At 51.1% G+C, this 19,646-nt stretch overlaps 1 protein-coding gene across 1 annotated transcript; it reads right to left on the bottom strand.

Moving 5' to 3' along the window:
* Window positions 1-616: 616 nt before the first annotated feature.
* Window positions 617-15,812, bottom strand: LOC121437129 (plexin-A3-like). Its single transcript, XM_041636967.1, has 33 exons — window positions 15,716-15,812; window positions 13,309-13,931; window positions 12,372-12,911; window positions 11,789-11,971; window positions 11,304-11,432; window positions 11,133-11,233; window positions 10,608-10,731; window positions 10,368-10,524; window positions 10,180-10,279; window positions 9,810-9,924; window positions 9,475-9,675; window positions 9,091-9,187; window positions 8,767-8,957; window positions 8,536-8,681; window positions 8,345-8,465; window positions 8,086-8,222; window positions 7,803-7,973; window positions 7,449-7,542; window positions 7,124-7,363; window positions 6,893-7,036; window positions 6,579-6,813; window positions 6,346-6,488; window positions 5,998-6,254; window positions 5,807-5,873; window positions 5,555-5,701; window positions 5,316-5,475; window positions 5,064-5,167; window positions 4,788-4,884; window positions 4,331-4,521; window positions 3,905-4,074; window positions 3,202-3,414; window positions 2,903-3,053; window positions 617-739 (listed from the first exon to the last, which is right to left on the bottom strand). Exons 2-33 carry the CDS (start codon window positions 13,903-13,905, stop codon window positions 644-646), a joined length of 5,619 nt encoding a protein of 1,872 aa, XP_041492901.1. The 5' UTR covers window positions 13,906-13,931; window positions 15,716-15,812; the 3' UTR covers window positions 617-643.
* Window positions 15,813-19,646: the final 3,834 nt, after the last annotated feature.

Genomic DNA, 19,646 nt, shown 5'->3' with positions numbered 1-19,646 from the left:
TCTCAGAGACAACAGGCCCCATGAAAATGTGGTCTGACTCCTGAAACATCTGTAGAGGGACAATGGCTGGCCAGGCCCAGCCAATTTGAGGGCAGCTTCAAGATGTATCATCCAACCCCAAATGCTGCTGGTACCGAAGCTCTGTTAGGACAAGTGGGGCCTGACACGGCAAAGGTGAGATGCCAGAGGCTGAGCCAAGGCTAGCAATGTCACAAAGGAACCAGGACAGGAAGCAAGGCCCAGATCAACCAAGGAGGCAGTCTGTGAGGCTGGCAATATCCCATGGGACATGTATATTTACATATGGAAATTAAGGTGGGGTTAGGTTAATAAATAGGTGGGTAGGGTGTACAGAGCTAGGAGGGCAAGGGCTCTCTTGACATAGGAACACAAGGCAAGAGGGTGGGGGTATTGCTGCTGCTGGTAGTGGGGAGCTTGGTCCTATCACCCCCTCCCCCTGCAGGGCCCAAAGCAAGGCACTAATGAAGGGGGCCCAGGTGTGATGGAGGCAACTTGGCCTGGTAACCTCCCCAACAACACCAGATCCGAATCTTATCTCTAGAGACTCATGCTAGAGCCAGCCACTCCCCTGCCTCAGAGAATGGCTCAGAAGTGGGAAGCCCCCTCCTCACCATCTCCCCACTCAGCTGCTGCTGGACACCAGGCTGATGATCTGCTCCAGCTTCTGTCGAAGCTTGTGCTTCCGACAAGAGGCATCTCGGTCCAGTGAGGTAAGGATCTAGGAGATGAGGATCCACTGGAGCAAACTCCAAGGCAGGCACCACTTCTGCACAAAGTCTTTGCTTCCTAGATGGGTGCTTCCCTCCCACAGGCTTCAGTTCCTGTGCCAAGCTCAAGCTCTAAACCTCTAATTTCTCAGGAAAACCACCGACTTTTCCTTGACTCCTAATACCACTCCCAATTCCAGAGATTTCTCTCCTATCATGGCTCACGTGTAACCTTTTGGAAAGTGAGCCATACCTGCTGTTATGAATTCCTTTTTCTGCCTAACCCAAACTCCAACATCTCCTTGGCAAATCTGGTCATTCCATCCTCCCTGATCCATGCAGGGGCCTGGCTCAGGATACAGAGCTGACTCTACCAGCCACCTCTGGGTTCCTCCCAGTCCTCTGCTAGTTCCCTCTTTCCTCTTTGACCTGTGAGGGGATCAGAGTGCTGTGCTTGGCCAGATCTCCCTCTATAGCCCTTGATCTCCCTTGGTGAGCTCCTTTTTTTTTGAGGCAGTATCTTACTATGTATCTCTGACTGTCCTGCAACTCACTTTGTAGACCAGGTTACCCTTGAAACACAGCAATCTGCCTGACTCTGCCTCCACTTAGCAGGGACTATAGGTATGTGTCACCATGTCTGTCCATGCACATCTCTACTTGTCTGTGTACATATGCATGGATGTGAAGTCCAAGAGGTCAATACCTGGTTTATCTTTATCATTCTCCACCTATTTAAAAACGTGTGAGTGTTTTGCTTGCATGTATGTATGTATATCACATGTGGTGACCACAGAAGTCAGAGGAGACCGGATTCCCTGAAACTGGAGCTAGGAGACTGTGAGTTGCCATATGGGTGCTAGTACTGAAGCTCTGTTAGGACTTGGATTCTCTGGAAGAACAGAAAGTGCTCTTAACTGCTTTGCCATCTCTCCAGCCCATCCACCTTATTTTTTGAGATATGGTCTTTCATGGAACATAAGCATTCATTGAGCCGGGCAGTGGTGGCGCACGCCTTTAATCCCAGCACTCGGGAGGCAGAGGCAGGCGGATCTCTGTGAGTTCGAGGCCAGCCTGGTCTACAAGAGCTAGTTCCAGGACAGGCTCCAAAGCTACAGAGAAACCCTGTCTCGAAAAACTAAAAAAAAAAAAAAAAATTCATTGATTGGCTAGACTGACTGACCAAGGAGCTATGAGGATTTGTCTATCTCCACTCCCCAGTGCTGGGATTATAGACATATGCCACCACACCCAATATTTATACAAGGGTGCTCTAAATCCAAATTCATGTCCTCATGCTTTCATACCAGGTACTCAATCAACTGAGCCATTTTCCCCATAGCCCTGCCTCAAGGCTTTAAATTCCATTGATGGTTTCCAAAAGTGTACTTCCTTCCAAGACTTCCCCTGAATCTATCGACTCCTATGCCTTGCATACTTGTCATTTTAAGTCTAGTTAGCAAGAGAATAGTTTCTGGGCTCAACCTTCCCAGTGTGACCCAATCAACTTTGATTCCATCCTGCTACCCATCCCATGATGCTCTATGTTCCCTCGGGGCGTTAGCTATTTCTGCGACTTGAGTGGTTCTGAAGATTCTTGACTTTGTTCCCTGGGCCCCACAAGGCTGTTCCATCCACAGTCTTTCCTGCGGTTTGTAGTATTACTAAGTTTATGGTGGTGAACTTCATCCTGTCAGCTACTTAGGCTGAAGAACTCCTGCAGTCATCCTTGATTCCAGCTTGTGGCCAACATCCAGCTACTCAGAACATGAATCCAGGTCTCCACACCCTGTTGTGTTCCTCTGTCTGCTGACATCTCCAACCACAAAAGTCACAGGCCTTGCTAATAACTGGATGCACCTATCTCTGGCCCCACCCCATAACTCTTTGCCTACCCCTTCTGATTCTCCAGCCTTTTAACTTTTATCCAGTGGTAATTCTATACTCCAGCTAGTGGTTTCTCTCCTGTATTCCTTAAATCCCAGCATCTAGGGAAATTATTCCTATTCCTTTCCTAGGCAAGGAATGAAATGTGGACAAGATACAAGATGGATTCTGTGTTCCATCTTGCTCAAATCCTTGGCAGTCCTCAATCCATCAACCTCCCTGCCTTTGCCCCTAATTGCATCATCAGAACCATGCCAACTGGGGATCTGTAAGTTGCATCAACATACCTCCTGACGATACTTGGTGACATAGAAGTAGAGCTCACTGAGTGCACTTAGAACATTGAAGTCATTGGCATGGAGGCGGGATTGTTCCACTAGGTAGGCATCCATGTCCTGGTCACTGATTGATGCCATCTTTGCGATATCTCGGTAGTACCTGAAGAAACCCTGGGTGAGTCAATCATGCACATGTCACAAAAGCCAAAACTCATGTGTTATCAGTGTTTGGCCAGCCTCAGACAGGCTGTTTAGGCAGGCAGTTCCAGCCAGCCACCAGGCACACACAGCAGTTTCCCAGGGCCCACCTCTCTACCCAGCTCTTGTAATTAGGGATATCCTTGGCGTAGAGCAGCTTGTTGGAAGGGGAGTCCTTGCCCAGACGGTGCTCTGATGTAGAACAGGAGTCCATGAAGGTCTGGGCCACCACTGACAAACAGGCATCCGTGATGCTATTCTTGTGGATGTCAAACACAAACTGCGGGTTCTTGATCACATTCACCCAGAAACGCAGAGGTAAGCTGAACAGAGGGATATACAGTCAAAACTCCCCAGTAGCTGTATGGGCCCCTTTCCCCCCACTACCTTCCTTTACACCTTGTTCCTGTCTGGCCAGCTCATAACTACTCCTGAGGTAAGAGCAAGGACACATTTAGGAAAATGATTTTTTCTTTAACTTTCTGCTTGACTCAGGCTTTCTGTCCTCAATCTCCACCCCTGAAGTTTTCACTGTCTCCACCACCTATGCCAAGTCATCAGTATCTCTACCTTGTGCAGGACCTTGGAGAAAATGGCCAATTCCAGTGCTAGACTAGCATTTTCCATCCACACAATCCAGCAGTACCCATCTTCTATATACTCATATTTAGTTCCAGGCCAAGCCACTGTCTGATAGGCTATTCAGCTGCCAGTCAACCTGCCTCCATGGGCCTTGGGCCTTGGCTAAGTCACTAGTCTCTTCCTCCCACCCATCCTCAAAAGGGCCAGCAGTATCCAGGAACTAATAAGTACCAGTTGCTTTTCCAGGTGTGGCGCACATCAGGGTCACTGATCTGGCGCTGGTCGGCCTGTTCATCCAGGAAGTCAAACATGTACTTGATAGCCAAGGGTAAAGCCGAACCCCGATGGGCCGTACTGAACACAGTTTCAAATAGGTCATCCACAAACTTCTGCAATGTGCCCTATGAGTGACAGTAAGGCCACTATGTCAAGGAGTTCCCCAAATCTGACAGACAGGGGAAGAAAAGCTCAGTAAAGTACTTTCCTGAAGGGCCAGCCTTCCTAAAATGGAACTGCTCTTGACCTCAGGCCTAGAGGTCCTACTGCAAAGGCCCTGAGAGTGTGGTCCCTGCCTGGTAAGACCAGCTCATCTCATGGCTAAGACTGGGCTAGAGGGTGTCTATGCAGATACCAAGGGAGCCTGGGGCAGGCCCACACCTTGGTGGCCAGCAGCCTTGTCAGATATATTTCTGAGACCATCTTGTTGCCACGGTCTCCCTCTCGGTGATCAGCATGATCATGGTTCTTCACCAGATGCCACAGCTTGGTGCCTGCCTCCTGGTCAGGTGTAAGCATAGGTGCTCGGGAACGCAGGCTATCCGGGCTGCTGGCAGCACGGAGCAAGCTCTCTAGGGCAGAGGAGAGATATGACCCTTAGGCCCCAACAGGCCATGGCCATTACCCACCCTCTTACTCCACTCTCCTCCAAGAGCCCAGGAGCCTTTGTGGAAACCATCTGTTCTTGCCACCCCTCCCTACCAGGCTCTACAGAACGGGTGCCCAAAGTAATGGTAGATTTCCAGCTGGGTCAAGACAACTACTTGAAGCTTCCAAAGATGGCTTACACAGCCTTAATTAAAGGGTCAGCAGAAGTCACCATGATGATGATACCTACCGTAGCGACTGAGTGAACGGGTGAAGGAGAAAGAGTTGGCCATGTTATAGGCAGACACTTGTTTGGGCACCAAGGCTACTAAGGAACCATCTGTCACCTGGAGATCCAAAGACAAAGAAGGGGCAGTGCAGGAAGCCAAGGCGCCACCACTAATCCAGGCTCTTCAATGTAGTGGTAACCAAGGCCCTATGAGGAGGGTTCATGAGTATAAGGATAAGGGCTGGGAGCCACTGCTCCTAGGTAGCCTGGGGTATGAATAGGCTGCCAGTTCCTCACCTGGTAGTGGGCCAGTGAGTTGACCCTCTTCCAGTCACACTCTATCTTTGTAGTGACATCCTCATCTTGAAGGATGATTCGGGCCATGCGGCCCTGGCGCCATTCTGCAGACCACAGTCAGCTCTTAGGGACATTTACCCCACAAAGCCTTAGACTCATTTCTCTTAAGGAATAGAGCTCAAGTACAGAGTGTGAGAGCACCCTGGGAGGGTTTGGAAGGTGGGGGGCTAGGAGAAAGGGGAGAGACCTTACCCAAGTCCATGTCCTCAGCTTTGGGGCGCTGAGAGTATGGGATACCCTTGTACACAGTATCCAACAGCTTGTCTTTGGCCTGGGTGATGCTGTCACAGTTGAGAGCCTTCACAGGGACCTGAGCACTGCCCTCGCCCTCCAGGCACACACAATGAAGAGTCTAAGAGTGAAGGACCCCAGCATCAATCCTGAGCAAAGCTCCTCCACCCCTTCTCCTATTCACATGGCCCCATGCTCACCAGGGTCTTGTAGTCAATCTGCTGCCGGATGAGTTTATCCTCACTTAAGGAGTAGCGGGCCTCCCCTGTTATGGCATCAATGGGACCTTTCTCCATCTGTTGCTTAATGGCACAGTACAGCAGGAAAAGTGGCTCCCCGGCACACTCCTACACCCAGAGTCAAGAGCATAGCTGGCTGCCTGTCTGGCCTACCAATCAACTGCATCTACCCCTGAACATTCCTCCCCTACTGCCCAGCCCTACTAAGCACACCTTCAGGAACTTATGCAGCAGGAATGTAAACCAGTTGGTGAGCATCTTCTCAGCCACTGACTCTGTCCTGTGGTAAGAGATAGGTCCTGAGGCCCTGGCCTGGCAAGGGTGGGGCTTGAACAGACAGAAGGGCCCAAAATAGGAAATGGAGGAGTGGGCTAGAGGAGAGGCCAGGCAAGAGAGTTACATACCTGCGCAATAGCAGCTTTGGGTGGTTCTTGCTCTCCAGGTTTTTCTCTATGAGGTCAGCCAGCAGTTGCTTGAGTAGTCCAGTGGCATAGTCAAGCCGGCTCTGCAGAGCCACCATGGTGAGGGATGCTACAGTGCCACGGTCACGCATAGAGAAGCTGCTCTGGGCCTCCAAAGTGTGGATGAAGGTGAGCAGGAAGGCACGGCTGTGCAGCAGCTGCCCAAACAAGCGTAGGGCCTTCTCCACGTTGGGGGGAGTCTGTGGGGACCAGAGATTCTCAGAAGGTAGGCAGTGGTGGCTCTGGGGGAAATAGAACATGAACAGGCTGTGGGGGCAGGGGGTGGCTTACATCCAGCTCCTTGAGCACTGGGTGGGCCTCAATGCCAGGGAAAAGCACCCGCACGGCATAGGTCCGATAGTCCAAGAAGGGAATCTGCACACCATCCATGTGGTTTGTCAGTTCATTGATATCTGTCTGTAGCTCAGCAAAAGCTGGGGGAAAGTAGGGTGGAATGAGTTGAGCAAGAGGCAGGGAAATTCCTCAGCTCTCACAAACTGTGGTACACTCCCAGCTTTAGGCACCTTCTTTGCACTCCAACGCCACACGAGATTCCAGGTTGTCCATCTGTAGCTGGAGCCGCTTTAGTGTTCGGTCTGCATCTTGAGTCTTTTGCTTGTAGGCAACCAGCACAGCAGTGATGGCCAGCAGCAAGAGCCCACCCCCTGCTGCCAGCCCCACCATAGCTGGTAAAGTTAGTGCCCGATCAGCAGTGATGTGCAGGGTGCCCAACCAGAACTCCAATCCGCCCACCAGTACCTGTAAAAGGAGGCTCATGGTGAACCAACACCCATGTACATCCAAGGCTGCCCTGATGGCCTCTGAAGCCTATACTCACCATGACTGGTTGCCGGCCTGTCTGGCTAGGGGAATCACACAGAAGTTGAGTATCTGAAACAGTCAGTGCACATGGCTGTCCTCCAATCAGCACTGTATAGTTGAGGCGGGAGCTGCCAGCTGCAGCAGGGATCAGGTTCTTGCCCTAACAGTAGATAACCCACACAGACACAGTCAAACTCTCCAGGTCTCTGCTCCTCCCCTCCTTACTCCCTACCCCTATTCCCAGCACCTTCAATACAACATGTGAGCCAGGTTTGACATCTAGCACACCAGATGGCCCAAGTGGTTCAAAGCTGGGATCGGGATAGTAGGTGAAGGAAGAACGGTTGAGGGATCGAGCTGTCTGCACATGATCCAGCAAGAAGCCAAACTCATCAGGGTGCTCGCCTTGGGCCCGAGGCTGAGGGTGCCCAAGGAAGATGCCAGGGGCCTTACATAACATTGCAGTGTCATTGATCACCTGGCATGTCTGTGGAGACAATGGCAATCACCTCAGTGCATGAAGCCTTGAGTAAGTAGAAAGGGTGGGAGAGGAGTAGGAAGCTGCTACTTACATTAGTGGTCTCAATACCACGGTACTTCGCCCGTACACGGGGTTCTTGCACTGTCAGCAGATGGGTCCCACTCACAGTGATGGCAGTACTTCCACTGGAGAGATGGGGAAAGGTCTCAGGCTCCCCCAACCCCACCTGCCCTGAAGTTACCAAGGTTTTTCTGAGAGCTCAGAGCCTCGAACTTTGGATCATTTAGTAGGTGCAATGCTCTTATGGGCAGGAGAACTCTGTGCTCCTTACTGACGTGGGTATAGGAAGGATTTGATGCCCCAAGACCCAGTAACAGGTAAGACCCAAAGAGAGACACTCAGAGCCCCAATTCAGTCCTTAATCCCATCCTCCTCAGGGTCTCACTTGATGATGCTCCAGGTTGGCTCAAGGTGTGTGACAGTGGGGTCCTGGGTGTAGGTGTAGATGACTCCAGGGCTGGAGATGTTGGCATGGTCAATGGCAAGGCTGATAGGGGCCTGGCTTGGGCCCAGGGTGGAGACAGGCGAGATACACACGATTGCCTCGGCATCTCTCCTACGTAAGAAAGCAGGTAGGCTTGGAGCAGGTGGCCTGGCATCTTTGACAACCCTGTCCCCATAGCCCTCCACATAATGCTCAACTCCAGACTGCTTGTGCTCAGGCCCACCTCACAAATTGGCACTCGCCATCTCTTACAATCACCGTGACCCTGCTGCCAGCATCCAGAGAAGTTCCAGAGATGGTGAGCCGAGTGCCCCCAGAAGCTGGGCCCCGAGTAGGACTCACATGGTCAAATGTTGGGGTCTGGGAAAGAAGCAGCCCTTAAGAGGAGGTAGGAGCCAGCCCCATCCAATGGCTACTCCACATTCCCCCAGATAGAGAAGGGAGAAAGCTTGGGAAGGAGAAGGGACTGGTAGGCCACATACCACAAAGCTGTAGAGCTGATCCGACTGTGTGCGAAAGTCAGCTGAACAGTCACCTACACAGAGCTCAGCAGGCCCAGATGGTGGGTTGGGCACCAGTGATTCCTCCATCTCACATACAATCCTAGGAGTCACAGAAGGTCAGGACCAGCCGTGGTACACAAGGACAGGGTATGCAACATGGCCACACTCACCTTTCAGCACTAACATATTCAGTGGGGATGGAGTTACAACGTACACCAGCTACACGCAGGCCAACCTCACGGAAAGTGAGGCCCAGGTTCTCACCCACAATGGTGACCCGGGTGCCACCTTCCTTGGGTCCTGTGAGTGGGTGGATCTGTAGAACAGGATAAGAGGCAAGAAGATCATGGCAGACTCATACATGCCCAGCAGGCCAGGTAGGACTAGTATGTGAAGCTAACCTGGGTGACTCGCGGATGGCTGCATCGGGCACCCTTCTGGCTTGGGTGCATCCAGTTGCTCTTGGGAGCTGGGCAGTGAGCCCTCAGTTGGCACTTGTGCTCCGAGATGCACCAGCCACAGTTGAAGCGGGGATCAGCTTTGAGGCAGAGGCCACAACTAGGCCTCTGAGCCCAGCACTTGTAAAGAAGGGCTGCAGGCACAGAGGACTACTGATAGGGCAGGCAGTGGCAGAGAAGCAGGGGGATCTAGGGCCTCCAGACTTGCCCCCAGTAGTGTCAACCCTGCCCCAGGAACACATTCCTTGGACCATTTTCATGCCTTACCTCGGAAGCTGGGAGGCTTATCAATGGGGAAATCTCCATCCCAGACCACAGAGAAGTCCAGTTCAGTGTCACCAAACTCATCACCTTCATAGAAATACTAAGAAAAAAATGGAACCACATGAGTATAAATAAGATAAGCAAAATCCTTGCCCAATTTAGTAATCCGCAATTTAAAAAAAAAAAAAGACTGGGGGGAGGGAGGGAAAAAAAAGACTAAAACGTGCCTGCCAGAATCAACCAGATCAACCAGAGGCTTCCAGATCAGTAAGCTGGGCATACGCCAAAAAAAAAAAAAAACCACCAACAAACAAACCACCACCACTGACAGCAACAACAATATAACAACAAAACAATTGTCCCTGGCTGACACACCCTGGACCTCACCGAAGCATTCTGGCACTGCACACTGCTGCTGTTAAAGCGCACTGCAGGTACCCGATGCTGCCGCCCCTGTACACGGACTACACATTCATAATTCTTCTGGCCTGACTGAGGTTGTGGCAGATTCTTAGCCCGCAGGGTTAGAGGCTGCATGACACCCACAGGGATCAAGAGGTCTCCTCGAGGCAGGATCTCAGGACATCCCTGGGAGGAGAACAGCAGTCAGAGCATGTTGATCTACCCACCATTCTCCAGGCCCAAGGAAATAGTAGAACAAACAAAAAAGTGTGAGGCCAGCCAAGGAGCCCAATCTTTTGCAGCGCACTGCACCACCTCACCTCAGGGCTGTGGACCCTGCCCTCCTGGAAGGAGCACTCGTGTGGGTGGCTGGTACACACATGGCGGTACTTACACCAGTGGCAGGGGTAAGGGCTGCCAACACAGGACATGCACCTGGAGAGGGAAGTGGCTTCAGAAATAACAAAGGTTACACCACCCTGTTCTCACCCTCCAACAAAATGCACTGGGGAACAAATGAAGAGGGCAGGCAGAACCTGCATAAGTCACATAGTGCACATAAGGATTGGACAGAAGTGGGGACAGAGCTCACCCCAAAAGTCCTAGAAACAACCACACTGCAAGTTTTATATATCCAAAAGCACCTATCTATCCCCAGGCCTAGCGACAGATTCTGGACCTGGTACTCACGACTGAAGGGCACTGCAGTTGTAGAAGACAAAGTCAACCCCAGCAAACCTCACACCAGTCTCCATGGAGAGCAGCTGCAGCTGCACAGTATGAGTGGCCCCTGAAGCAAACAGGTGGCCATCCCATCACCAACTAGCCTGGAATCCTGCCCTACCCCACAACACCCAAAACAGCCCCAGTCCACTGACCATGCCCTCTGGTAAGTGTCTGGAGCTCCTGGAGGGATGGTGAAGGGCAACGAAGCTCTCCAGAGGTCAGGAGAATAGCCTCTCTTTTAGTCACCTCCTCAAATGAACAGCTCACACCCGCACTAAGGTCTGGCACGTTGCGCATGGCTATTGTCAGCTGGGGAAGGCAGAGAGCTCAGAGCAGAATGTGCCCCTCCCTCATGAAGCATAACGGGCCCAAGTACCCACCATATCACTTACCTGCACTCCAGGGGATGTCACCGACACATTATTGGGCCGGACCCGCACCTGTACACATTTGTTCAGCTCCTCGGCAAAGCCATGTGGAGCAGAGGCACCTGAGCAGGCCTCTTCACGGCAGCACCTGCATGGGAACAGGCCAGAGCAGCCTGAGCACTGTCCCAGGAGGGGTTGTGCTCATGTGACCAGATGGGGTTGCAGTAAGAGGCTGAGAGGGGCAGAGGACAGCATACCCAGCTCCTACTGCCAGGCAACAGTGTGCCTTGGCCTCATCCCCTGAGATCCAAGGGACGTCACTCAGGTTAGAAGTTCTGCTCATTAGCTGGAGAAAGTGGAGGAGAAGGGAGGGAGGGGAAGGCTCAAGGCTCAAGGCTGGGGAAAATGGAGCAGGTGGGTGAAGGAAAGTATAGCAAGTGTGGCTGGCTTCTGTCCAGTTGGCAAGGCCCTCTTAAGTCCTTCTGTCTCCCAAGATAATGGCCCCAGGGAGCCCATTGCTGCCCCATGTCCCTCACCCACTGCCCTCACCTGTGCTGTAGCACACACCAACCACAGTGTGGGTCCCCTGAGCCCAGGCATGCAGCGCAGCTCAGATACTGCTCACAGGTCTCCACCGGGAGTTGGCTCACCTGGGAACAGCCACATCAGCACACAGCCCACCCCTACCCCACCATCCACCACCACCCACCATGGGCCCACCTGCTTCTCACTCAGGAGATAGATGTGCTGGTGGTCAGGGCTAAAGAGCAGGTCTCGGAGTATGGGGCTGCCCTCTACAACAGAGACCGTCTCATACAGCTGGGCATCCTGAGAGCCATCAACCCGCACCTGAGCCACAAACCAGGACAGAGAAATGACAGACCAGCTTCACCCTACCATAGTTCCCAGTACCCAGGGACTGTCTAGATTGCATCTGAGCTGGTCAGACAGGACCTCCTTGAGCCTGCACTCAGTCAGAAGGCCGGCAGCTCCAACTCTTGGATTCAGCTAAAAAATGGCTAGTGAAGGTAGATGGCAGAGAAGTTACCCAAGGAGGAGGACTCAGCTCTTGGGGCCTAACCTGCGAAGTCATCATACCCTGTTCAGAGTAACCTAGGCTCATGTGCACATTCTGTTCCCAGCCCTTCTTCCCATAGTGTGAAAATATGTTTCCAATCCCATAATACAAGGGTTCCAGGACTAACCTTCTTCAGATTACCACTGCGTGTACCGATGAAAACCACAGAGTGCTGGTGGTAGGTATAAGCAGCTACACTGGCCATGCCGTCAGTGCTGTCGGCCAACAGGGGTAGCCCCTCAATCACGTGTAGGCCACCCAATGGTTGATTCAACACTAACCCACAGAAGTTTCCATTGATCTGCATGGGCTGGTGACACAAGAGGGGTGAGTGAGAGATGCTATTAGACCCCATGTTCTGTAAAGAAGCAGAACCTGGAAGCTACTGCCCTCTAGACATGCCTGACAGTTTGCCCTAGGACCCCATGGGAAAATGGGACTGGTGACAGAAATGAGGGAGAGGGAGGAGAAACCTGGGTTTACAAGACTTGATATAGAACAGAGAGCAAGCTGGGAATTAATAGTCAGAAAAATGAAGGTGTACAGAGTTAGGCTCTCAAGAAAGGTAAAGCAGGTGTCAGAACAAAGGTATCAGTCACTCCCAGGACCATGCCAAGCCTGGGATTGGACAGACAGCCACCCAGCAGATAAGCAGAAAAACAGAGTTGTCATGTGTAGCACAGGGACATCAGGGCAAGCAAAGGGCTCACGGTGTTGATGCATGGCAGCTCCTTATTCAGCAGCCAGGGCAGGGCCAGTGTGCCCTCCCCACGGTAGCATGATTGGATTCGCTGCCGCATGTGGGCATTGATGTTGCTGAGAGTGAAGAGGCAAAGGATGGTCTGCCGAGGTGGGCTGGCTCGGTTCTTCTGGCCCTGAGAGAAGATGGTGAAGAGGACATCCTCATCGGCTGGCACACCCAAAGCCTGGGCCAGGAGCTGGCCAGGCTTGGCCAAGTGGGCACTCTGCACTAAGCGGTACTCCACACCATGCCAGGAGCAGCCAATGGGAAACTCTACATAAGAGTAGAACTCTGAGTCTCCTGAACACATGCGCACAATCTTGGATGTGAAGAATTTCTCGCCTGCTGTATCCAGCAGCGTCTGCTGGGTGTCCAGCTGCAGTGTTAAGAAGTACACGAACGAGGCACTGACAAAGCCATATATGTAGTAGATGTCAAAGGCAGGGTACAGGGAAAGTGTGTCTGAAGGAATCTTGATCTGAGAGGAGACAAACTCATCCTGGTACACCTGGAGAGTAGAGCAAAGTATGAGTACAGGACAAAGACCTGCTCTCTTCGCCACCTTCACTCCCCAACCCTGCTCTAACAATGTGGCCTTCCAAAGGCTTCCCCTGCGATCTCCCACCTGCCAGGCCTGGGCAATTACTGGAATCCACAGCACAGAGTGCAAGGTGACCTCAGCCTCTCCAGAGACAGGCTTTCCACAGGTGAATTCTGCCCAATTTCCTGTCCTCGGCAGCTGATCTACATCTCTGTGTCAGTGAAGGGTCACAAATTCCCTCTCAAACCAATACTTTCCTTCCCAAGAAGTAGGGTCAAGACCGAGAGAAAGGAGTGAATAAGGCCTGGACTCATAAGAAGCAGAAGAAAGAGGAGAGAAGGAACAGACATAATATCTCACCCACCAGACTGAACATATCTGCACTGTCTTCATCCTCGATGAGCTTACGGGAACTCAAGGTGGGAAAGTATTCAGACTTGCCATCAACTGCAGTGCCCACAAACAGCTTGCTAGGCCCCTGGCCCTGTTCAACAATGACACCAGCCATGGAGTCAGGCTCTTGGGCCCCTGACAGGTAATGCTCCTTGCGATGGTGGGGCTCACCCAACTTGAAGAGATCATCCAGACGCAGGAATTGGCAGATGCCCTGCCAGATACTGCCACAAGCTACCAGACGACGGGCTGCATAGTCTATGAGGAGCAGCTTGTTCACATTGTCCACGGGCACCAGGCGATGGGAGCACACACGCATGCTAGGGGGTGGGTAGCAACGAGAATTGTCCTCAACGGGCCCTGTAACATGGGCCCGTAGCTCAGTCAGGTTTGGAGCCAGCTTGAAAACTCTGTTCACTGCACCTACAAATACCTCACCAGTCACTCGGTGGACAGTCAGGTGAGTCAGTGTGGTATCTGTCACCACAAAGGTATGAAAGGGCCTGCTGCTACCCAGGCACCCTCCTATAGTGAAGAATAGCAATGGGAGAAGGCAGACAGTGGGCATGACCGGCAGCTGTACCAGGGACAGGCCTGAGGAGAGACAACAAGTGGGAGTCAGAGACCCCAGGCCCAAGCTCTTCTCCATCCCCCTGACCTGCCCGGCCCAGGGACCCTGGCAGGCCAGGCTCCATGCCACAGAGGGGCAGGGAAACTCATCCAACATGACAGAGCCCCAGATGGTGACTGAGGCTGGGAGAGGGGAAGGGCCTCTAATAGGGCAAATGAATGAGTAACAAGTACAGGCAAGCTTGGAAGCCATCAATCATCCTCCACCCCTGTACTGGAAAGAAGCCAAGAAGCCTTGTCTTAACTGGACCACACCCAAGGGGGCAGCAGAGCCAGATGCTTAAAAGGATGGGGTGGGAGGCCATACCAGAAATGGGACCCAAACATTACACCCCAAGGCTGAGAGCAGTTGATGGCAGAACATCACAGGGGAGCCTCGACTCAAATACCCCTTGCCTGAGCTGGGGAAGGAGAAAGGCAAAGAGAGAACAATCACATGCTGGGGCTGTGAGTGATGCTGCCAACAGGAGTCCTAGAGCGAAGCTCTGGAGAATTAAGGCCTGAGATTGGTTTCAGTGCCACCACTTCTCTAGCTCATGGTCTCTCAGGTGCTTTCTCTCCCTGAGGGTCTCGGCTGCCTATTCAGGAGTCTGCTGTCTGGCCTTAGTGCTGCAACACAAAGCCAAGACTCTCACCGAGACAGATGTAAGTCAAGCTTTGCTCAGATACAGGCAGACAGATGCTCTGCCAGGCCTGTGTGGCTCTCCCTGAAGATCCAGAAGTCAGTCAGAGAGAGGTAGGGGCAGAGGGGTCTTACCCACTTTTGGGAGTCCAAGAAGTCTTATATGTAGGAAGCAGCATCCTCAAATACAATTGCAGCCTTAGGGATGTGGGGCAAGGCACACACAGATAGGGAAAGTGCACTTCACCCCCAGGCCACACCCAGCCAGCCCCAGGCTGCAAAGCAGAGCAGTCTCTGCAGTCAATGGAGCAGAGCACAGTGCTACCTTTCACTGCCCAATTTCCAAGGGACACAGGAGGGACTCAGCATGGGAGGGGGGCAAGGAGGCAGAAAAAAGAAAAAAGAAACGCAGGAACAGGGAGCAATTTCAGTTTGAAACTGCCAAGTTTCAGCTCAGATTGATCAGCTCTCTGGGGTTCTTTTGTCAGGTCTGCATCCAGGACCCCTCATGCAACAGCCAGAAGAATGGAAGGAGAAAGAGAAAAGCAGCTGCATCCTGCCCTCACCTCTTCTACACTCTGAAGAAAGCCAGTTTTAGAAACTGGCCAGGGACAGACTGGGAATGAGACCTGGAAAGTCGTGATTTGCAGCCCAAAACCCCACCCCAGCCCCCACCTCTAAGTGGCAACCTCAGGCATCACAGACGCACCCAGTCCCTCTGCTACAGCCCTGGCAGCAAAGAGCATGATAATGAGGAAAGCTCCATACAGATATGTGGGTCCACAGCCCCTGCTCTCCCACAATGCTCCCCCATGGTGCTACCAACCCAGCCAGTCCTGCCCCCATTGGGAGCACCCCTAGGCAGAACCGTGGAGACCTTAGTCGATGCAGAGGCCACAGCAATGCTCAGAGATACTGCTCCTCCTCTACAAAAGGATCATATCAGGCAATGGTGCTACAACAGAGTTGACCATCTCTTCCTACTCAGGGTATATAGTGCCTAGTGAGCCTCGAGATGCAGGGACAGAGCCTGACCCCTGAAACCATCTGGACCCCCTAGGCTGTCTGAATCCCGGACATCCATCAGACTACTGGCACACAAGTTGTAAGGATGGCAGCCACCTACCTGTCCCTCCAACGTGGCTGACTCGGCGTGGCCACTCCTGGCCACGTGGACGTGTCCCCGTGCCCTACAGCAGCCCCACTCGCGTGGCCACTCAGCCTCACCCCGAATGCAGTGAAAACTGCAACCGCCGTCGCCCACACACTGGGCTGGCCCGAGGCCGCCTGGGCCTTTTAAACCTGGACCGTACCACCACTCCAGGAGGGGTCTCTCAAGGAGGATGGACCCGGGCCTGAGAGGCAGAGCGCATGGGAATGAGGCCGCTGCTCCTTGGGCCCAAGACTCTAGTGCACAGCGCAAAACGCCCATGGGCCGCTGGGGAACCCTTCCTGAGAAACGACCCCCTACGCTCAATGGCTGAGTCCTAGGCGCGCGCTTCCCCACACCCCCAGCTCCTAGCTTGCTCCCTCCAGCAACCCTGGAATCCGTGCGCGCCCACACCACACCCCCTAGGGCCTGAGGCACGAGCCAGCTCCTCCTCCGGGAGCCCTGGGCCACCTGCTATGGTCGCAAGATTTTGTTTGGACCTATCAAAAGCATACTAGCAAAGATTGCTTGCTAAGTCCCAGGGCTCTTTCCCCAGTGGTCCATAAACTGGAGGGCTCATAATGTACAAGTACCCAGCACAAAGCTTGGAGTACTACAATTTATAGCCATTTTCATCTAGCGCCTTCCTCAACAAGCCACTCTGACAGGGAATCTGGGATTCTAAATCCCTTGTTTTTCTTTTCCTCTTTTCTTTCCTTTCATTTCTTTTTCCTTTAGTACAGTGTGGCCTCGAACTGACCACCCTTCTGCCTCACCCTCCCAATACTGGAATTATTATGGGCTCATACCACCACAGCTGGCATTTTTTTCCCACCTTGCTTTGAAACAGTGCCTCACACTGTAGCTCAGGCTGGCCTTGAATTTCCAGTGATCCTCTCTCCAGCTTCACCTTCCCATCTTTTGGAATTACAGGTGTAATTGTCAACAAGTCCAATGTTCTTTTATTTGCACGCAGTGTGTGTGTGTGTGTGTGTGTGTGTGTGTGTGTGTGCCTCATGTGTGCAGGTGCCCAAGAAGGCTAACAGAGGGCATTAGAGTCTATGGAGCTGGAGTTAAAGGCAGTTGTGAGCCACTGAATATGAGAGCTAGGAACTCCAGTCTATGCAACAATAAGAGCAAGTGCTCTTAATAACTGAGCCGTCTTTCTTTTTCTTTTCTTTCTTTTCTTTTTTTTTCAAGACAGGGTTTCACTGTTTAGCTCTGGTCTGGCTGCCCTGGAACTTGCTTTGTAAACCGGACTGGCCTTGAAATCACAGACATCCACCTGCCTCTGTCTCGTTAGAGTTAGGTGCACCACCACCACCCTGGCCCACTGAGCCATCTTTCTAGCCTCTTTTTTTCTTTATAAACAGCTTTACTGAGATATACTTCACCTTTCATATAAGTCATGTATTTAATGCATACAGTTCAGTGGCATCTTAATATAATCACAAAGATGTGCAACCATCACTGCTATCTAATTCCCAAACATTTTCATTACTTCCAATAGAAACTCTGTAGCAAGCAGTTAGCTATCATTCTCCATTCCCCTCATATACATACCCAAGCTCTGGAAATCACTCATGTACTTACTGACTATGGAGTTGCTCTTCAGGACATCTCAAATACAGTCATAATCATGCAATATAAATATATGTGTTTTTATATCCTTCACTTAATATTTTCAAGTTTTGACAGAGTTAACCATGGATGAAGACTTTCTTTTTGGGCCAACTAATATCCTGCTGCATGGATAAGCCCAAATTGGGCTATTGTGCATAATCTAAGTAGGAACACTTCTATACATTGTTTCTACATAAAATCTCAGGGTTTCTCTGTGTAACAGTCCTAGCCTACCACCACCACCACCACCACCACCACCACTGAGATGCTGACCTTGAATTCCTAATCCTCCTGCCTTCACCACCTTCGAAATGTTGGGATTACAGATGAGCACGACTTTCTTTTGGATTCACATGTATATGAGTACACGAGTATGGCAACCATCTCTACCCTTGTGCACATGCATCGAGGCCAGAGCAGAACAATTGATGTCTTCTTCTATTGCTCTCTGGCTTATTGTCTGTCACCTGTCTCCACTCCTCCAAAGCTGTGGTTGTGGACACATGTAAAGCCATTATTGACTATTTACATGGGCGCTGAAAATTCAAGCTCATTTCCTCATGCATACAGAGCAAAAGATCTTGCCTGCCAAGCCATCCCCCCAGCCTTCTTTTTGGATCTTTGAGACACTCTTTCTATAAAGCTCTGCAACTCACATGTACAACAGTAAACTAGGTTGTCTTTAAACTCTCAATGATCTTCCAAATTCTAGAATTAGAGGCATTTGATATTACTCTGGCTCCTATTTTTTGTTTTGTTTTGTTTTTGTTTTTCGAGACAGGGTTTTTCTGTAGCTATGGAGCCTGTCCTGGAACTAGCTCTTGTAGACCAGGCTGGTCTCGAACTCACAGAGATCCACCTGCCTCTGCCTCCCAAGTGCTGGGATTAAAGGCGTGCGCCACTGCTGCTGCCTGGCAGCTCCTCTTTTTTTGTTTGGCTTTGTTTTGTTTTTTGAGACAGGATTTCTCTGTGTGGCCCTGTCTATCCTGGAACTCTTTCTGTAAACCAGTGTTGTGTGATATTTTGTTTGTATCCTGACAAATAAAGCTTGCCTGGAGATCTGAAAGTGGAACTAGCCTAGTTGACCATAGAAGCTAGGTAGTGCCATTAATCCCAGCACTCCTGGCTCATGCCTTTAATCCCAGCACTTGGGAAGTGGAGACAGGACAGGAACTGATAAAGTGGGGGTGTAAACAGGATCTCAGCTTTTTGGACTGAAGAAGAAGAGAGAAAGGAAGCAACTGGCAGCTCCTCCCAGTTCTTTGAACTTCCAGGTTTTTACCCCAGTATCTGACTTCTGGTTTTTATTAAGATTAGTCTAATGCTTCAGACCAAACTGGCCTTAAACTTGCCTCCTGAGTGCTGGGATTAAAGGTGTGTGCCATCGCTGCCAGGTCATGACTCTTTTTACTTTTTATTTTAAGATAGGGTCTCAATAAATTGCCCTAGTTGGCCTTAAACTCACTCTATAGCTCAGAATGACAAATGATTTTTCTACCTCGAGTAGTTAGGATTACAGGTCTAACAAGTCCCAGATTTCTTGTTTTGAGATAGTGTCTAGCCCAGGCTTGTCTTGAATTTTTTTAAATTACAATATTGTGTATTGAACCTAGTGCCTTGGACATACTAGGCAAGTACTCTACCACTGAGTTGCATTTTCAGCCCTTGGGGTGGGAGCATATGTATGTGGCCTTCATTCATACACATACTTTTTTTTCATGGGTGGTAGCACATGTGTGTACAATGCATATGTGGGGTCAGAGATTGAAGCCAGGTGTCTTCCTCAAGTATGTTCCATCATATATATTGAGACAGAGTTTCTTGTTTGAACTCAGAACTTGCCAATTCAGCTAGTCTAGCAAACCAATTTGCCACAGGGATCCCATCTTTGCACTAGAATTCCAGGTGAGCTGCCATGGCTGAAAGGCATTCCTGTGGATTCGGGGGATCCAAACTCCAGTCCTAACACTTGGACAGAAAGTGCTTTATACACTGAGAAATCTTTCCATGCCATCTAGCCCTTCTTATCTATCTATCTATCTATCTATCTATCTATAAGTTTTGTTTTGTTTTGATACAGGGTCTCACTATGTAGCCCTGGCTGTCCTGGAACTCACTAAGATCTGCCTACCTCTGCCTCCTGAGTGCTGGAATTCACATAGATCTACCTGCCTCTGCCTCCTGAGTGCTAGGATTCACATAGATCTCTGCCTGCCTCTGCCTCCTGAGTGCTAGGATTCACATAGATCTGCTTGCCTCTGCCTCCTGAGTGCTCGGATTAATG

This window comes from Microtus oregoni, unplaced genomic scaffold, assembly GCF_018167655.1.
Source record: "Microtus oregoni isolate MIOR12 unplaced genomic scaffold, Mior012 000050F_ref0000143, whole genome shotgun sequence".
NCBI lineage: Eukaryota > Metazoa > Chordata > Mammalia > Rodentia > Cricetidae > Microtus > Microtus oregoni.
Note: the sequence above shows the minus strand (reverse complement) of the source record. Positions and strands in the feature narration are given on the sequence as shown.